Genomic DNA, 4,725 nt, shown 5'->3' with positions numbered 1-4,725 from the left:
CTACAAATGGTGAAATTTCCACCATAACCCACTCCAAGGTCGCCAATGTCATCGTTCTCCTGAACGTGACTGAAATAGTGGGCGCCAATCTTTGCTCTTGTACCAATTGTCCACATTCTGTTCCCAGCCAGAATGAGTCGGGGTCTTGATTGGCGTTTTGACCGCAGTCTTCACTGGAGTCTTGACCTGGTTCTCATGCTGGCCTGGGCCCCAGTGGATTGGTTTTCTCCATGTTCCCGTCCGGCTCCGCTTCCTGGCGGAGGTGGGAAGGGATTGAGCCATCTTGGGAGACTTGGGCTTGGACGAGGTCTGCGGCATGGCCTGCACTGCGGGACTGCGCCTACGGTCGCCAAGCGCAGCCCACTTGTCAGCGGCTGAACGCTTGGGAGGAGGCGATTGACGGTGCTCCTCGAAGACGAAACCAGTGCTCTCGCTGACGTGGTCGACAACGCGATCCTTGGGCGAACGGCTCCTGCTGTTGTTGACCATGGCAGGGTTCTTGAGTTCGGCGAGACCACCACGAGGGGTCGAAACACCGGATCCAGCCTCAGAAACCACCTTCTGGACCTGCTTCTCAGCAGCGAAGGGTGGGTAGCTGTTCTCAAGCTCGGCAATGAATTGCGCGTCGTCGTCTTCCTCGTCCCACAAGTCGCTCCAGCTCTTGGAGAAGACGTCACGCTTCTTGCCGAAGACCGATGACATGCCGTTGAAGGGCTTGGCTGGAAGCGAGCCAGAGATCGGCATTGGCCGGGATCGCGTGACATTGAGCGACTCCGGTTCCATGACGTCAGAGGACTTGAAAGATAAGCCCAAGCCGGAGTCCACAAAAGATACGGCAGATGCAGTATCGGGCTTCACAGCGTAAGAGTAACCAGGGTACACATGGTCCTCGTAGATCTCAGTGTCAGGGATAGCGGAGAGCTGACGAATTGGCTGCGGTGGAGACATGGCAAGCGCCTTCGCCCAGGGGAACGAACCACCAGCATCGAGTTGAGGAGTGCTGATGGAGGGAGTCCTGAGTGGCTCACGGTTGGCGCCGACCTGGACAACGTCGTGCTCCTCAGTGCAGAACTCGTCAAGAGCCTCGTCATCGGTGGTGAAGGTGATGGCGCGAGCAAGAGCGTCCTTGACAGCGTTGAGGTCACGCTTCTCAGGGTCGATGGCCAAGCAGTGTCGGATAACCTCAAAGGTGTCTTGCGACATGTTGGGGAACACGTCAAAGAGGCTCTGGCGGTCAAGAGCGAAGTCTGCGTACAGAGGATCCGACGTGGAAGGGACAGCGAAGGGGTTGCGCTGGAACAAGACGTTGAGAAGAACGATGCCAATGGCCCAGATGTCGGCCTTTGCGGTGGAGTAGCCGGCGTGGGTAGGATCGTACTGCTCTGGAGCCATGTAACGGTCACTGCCGACGGCGACCTCCCACGACCAGGGGTCTGAGGTGGCAAGACCGAAGTCACCCAACTTCATGGAGCCCGATTGAGTAAGGAAAATGTTCTCGGGCTTGATGTCACGGTGGTAGATGCCCTTGGAGTGGATGTACTCAACGGCATTGACCAACTGCATCATGAAGTCGCGGACGTGCTCGGTCTCCATGGGGCCGCGGTCGTGGCGGATGGCCTCGTAGAGGTCGCCATTGGAGCAGAACTCTAGAACAATGTAGACGTGGTTCTGGCTTTCGAACGACTGGAGGAGGTTGACGGTGTGTTCGTGGGAGCCGAGGCGGAGATGAACACCGAGCTCTTCGGAGCGTTCATCGACAGCAAAGGCCGAAGGGCAGTTGACAGCGGCGGTGGGCTTGGTAATGACCTTGATGGCGACGTTGTCGCCAGTTACCAAGTCCTTTGCCTGGAAGACCATGCCAAAGGAGCCATGGTTGAGAGGGGAGATAGTCTCGTATCGTCCGTTGAGCACAACGCCTTCGTAAAGCTGATTGCGCATGCACTCCATAGAGACGACTTGAGGTGGTAGATGGGTAGCGGCCGGGGAGGACTGAAAGTCTACCGAAGGCTGGTCGCTGGGTGAGAGTGAAGATGAAGCGCGCTCGGAAATCAAAAGACGGGCCGAAATGTGAAGCTGGGGTCGTAATCAAACAATGGGAAGACAGCCGTCGACCCTAAAGCGATGCTCTATCGGACTTTTAGGTAGTCGAAAGGTTGAAAGATATCAATAAATGTTTTATGGTAGTCCGGTCCGGAATAGGAGGAAAGGCAGACAAGTCGTTAAATGGGCCAGGCCGGAGAGTACTGAAAGCAACGCGAAGTCGTCGGTGATATGCACAAGGGGTCCGTCGACGGTAAAAGACAAGGAAACAATCAAGAGAGTGTGGTTCTCATTGGACGGTATTAAATGCGTGTAGATGGCCCGGGTCAACGAGCTATCGAGAGGGAGGTCGTGCGGAGTCGTAGACGTCCGGGAGAGGAGGGTCGCTGCGTAAAGAGGAAGGAAGTCGTAACACGTGGAGGAGCGCGGGCGGCAGACACGAGGTCGATGTCTGGATGCCGCTTTGTCGAGTGAGTCAGGTGCACGGACTCGGGGGTGAGGCTAGCGATGACTCGGAAGATGGCGGTCGAGATGCTAGAGTTGGCGGCTTTGGCTGGAATAGATGGTTGATCGATAGAGCATCAAACGTCTGTTCCAAGAAGCTGGGGGGTGTACGATGCAGGTCGGGCGAGATGATGTGAGGTGGCAGTGATGACGAGGCTAGCTGTCGGAAGGGTATCGGATGATGGCCAGCAGCAGAGACTCTATATCACATCAAATCGATGACGGGCAGCAGCGTGTAGATGTGCGGGCTAGTTGGCGTGGGGCGTGGAGCGTGGAGCGTGGAGCGTGGAGGTGAGGAAGAGCCTAGGGAGAGGTGTTGTTGTTGTCGGCTCAGTGCTGCGTAGGCGGTTGCGGAAGGAACGAGTGGAATGCGGTGATTACTACGGACGAGAGAGGTGGTGTGTGTGTTGTGTGGTAGAAGAGGAAGCAACGCTGAGCTTGCAAGCAACGACGAGGAGGGCAAGGATGTGGGTGTATGCCACCCGAGGGGCATCTGTACGGTTGGTGTGGTGGTGAGAGCGGGTATTGGAGGGCAGGCGGCGCAAGTATATGAGCCCCTCGGGTCCACTTCCAGCGTGCAGCATCCACACTGGCCAACAAAGCACCAGGCGCTCCAAGAAGGCGGTGTCAAAAATGCGCCTTGCTGCAAATGGCGGAATGGCAGGGGTGGCTCCATATCGGGGCAAGCGCACAACGAACCCCTGCTCAGGTGATGCCAGCAGTGCAGCCACCAGGACATTGGCACTAAAGGCAGCGTGGCCAGCTTTCCAGCTTTCCAGCTTTCCAGCTTTCCAGCAGGTTCCACGGCCCTTTGACTCCAACTCGACGCCTTTGTCCGCCTTGCTTGTCCACTTTGCGTGCGTCAGAATGGCGGCCTTGTCTGTTGCTTGGGATCAGTCGCGCCGAGACAGCTGCCAGCTGCGAGCGTGATGACGTGACGCCTTCGCCTTGCGAACAGGCCCTCGTCGACGTCGAGGACCCGCCCGCTGAAACACGATTGCTGCTTCACAATAATGGCGAGTGCTTATGGCGGCGCTGCGAGCGCCCTTGAGCCAACGCAGTCTAGCCGCTGAACCCAGCGAACCCAGTGCGATCAGCAGAGAGACGTCAGCCGGGCCCTCTGCGGTCGCACGACAAGCTGCCACCTGGCTTCTATTGGTCACGCCCGGCAGCTTCCACTGCCCTCCACGAGGTGCTCCCCCAGAGACGTTGTCAGCCAATTTATCGCGATGCTTGCCACCTGTGACCTATTGACGCCCAGCGCTCGCTGCGATGCTGCACCACCTGTGCGATTCAGGGGAGTCGCGCCCCAATACAGCATGACAGGTGTTTCGGGAATTGGCGCGCGACGGACAAACTCTGGCTCGCCTCTCTATCCACGACGTCCGCCGTGGGTACGGTCGGGTGGGTAGCGGCTAACCACAGAGGCCCGGAATCTGGGGGAACGCTCATGCTGTCGACAGTTGCCCTCGTCCCAGCATCGCATCGCCGCCAGCATCGTGTCCTCTGTCGCACCTTGAGACGGCTGTTGTGGAGAGCAAGTAAAGTCGGTGTAGACGGCCTGGCGAATGAGCACTCGCCTCTGCATCCGCCTGCCGTCCATTCCAGTTGTTTGTTGTCGGCCCCAAAGCAGCCTGGAAGCCTGTCTCCCCTATCGGCTGCCCAGTCCCGTCTGCGCACTAAAACAGGACTTGCAGTAGTCCGCAGCAGCCTGCATGGCGGAAAGACACTTTGCCTCCACACACGCGTGCTGGACAGGCCTCGACGACGCCTACGGAGACTACTGCAGGTAACATATGGCCACACTTATCCTCTCGAGGCCATCTGTACCCACTTGTTCCTGGATTCCTCATGGCGGTGTGGAGCGACAGCAGAGTCCCGGAGAGACAGCACATGTTTGGCAGACCCTGCAGCCTATGGCATCGTCGAGAAATCTACGATCGCGGAAACAATGGCAGGTGGATTCTGGTGGGCCTATCCGTCACTGCAGAAGTGGACATCAGAATTATGAATATACCCGTCCGAGTAGCTGGTAGTCCATTGTTTACCTCCTTGTTTACGTGCCTGTTAACACGTCCAACTGACAGCGCACTCCTTACAATGGATTGCAATGTTTCAGCGCAAGTCGTTGAGTACTCCCCACTCGCCACATCGTCAACGTGTGCCATCGTGATCGTGCCA

The 4,725-nt window shown here is 57.6% G+C and overlaps 3 protein-coding genes across 3 annotated transcripts; all 3 read right to left on the bottom strand.

Annotated features, from left to right (window-relative positions):
- SNOG_01629 (hypothetical protein) lies at positions 1–1,947 on the bottom strand (the record flags this gene model as incomplete). The annotated part of the gene is made up of 1 exon (XM_001792213.1): positions 1–1,947. The coding sequence occupies one exon, from the start codon at positions 1,945–1,947 to the stop codon at positions 49–51; it is 1,899 nt and encodes a 632-aa protein (XP_001792265.1). The 3' UTR covers positions 1–48.
- An 802-nt stretch (positions 1,948–2,749) lies between these two features.
- SNOG_01628 (hypothetical protein) lies at positions 2,750–3,220 on the bottom strand (the record flags this gene model as incomplete). The annotated part of the gene is made up of 2 exons (XM_001792212.1): positions 2,750–2,924; positions 3,150–3,220. The coding sequence occupies 2 exons, from the start codon at positions 3,218–3,220 to the stop codon at positions 2,750–2,752; spliced, it is 246 nt and encodes an 81-aa protein (XP_001792264.1).
- A 1,238-nt stretch (positions 3,221–4,458) lies between these two features.
- Positions 4,459–4,712, bottom strand: SNOG_01627 (hypothetical protein; the record flags this gene model as incomplete). The annotated part of the gene is made up of 2 exons (XM_001792211.1): positions 4,459–4,518; positions 4,644–4,712. 2 exons carry the CDS (start codon positions 4,710–4,712, stop codon positions 4,459–4,461), a joined length of 129 nt encoding a protein of 42 aa, XP_001792263.1.
- Positions 4,713–4,725: the final 13 nt, after the last annotated feature.

This window comes from Parastagonospora nodorum, assembly GCF_000146915.1.
Source record: "Parastagonospora nodorum SN15 chromosome Unknown scaffold_2, whole genome shotgun sequence".
Taxonomy (NCBI): domain Eukaryota; kingdom Fungi; phylum Ascomycota; class Dothideomycetes; order Pleosporales; family Phaeosphaeriaceae; genus Parastagonospora; species Parastagonospora nodorum.
Note: the sequence above shows the minus strand (reverse complement) of the source record. Positions and strands in the feature narration are given on the sequence as shown.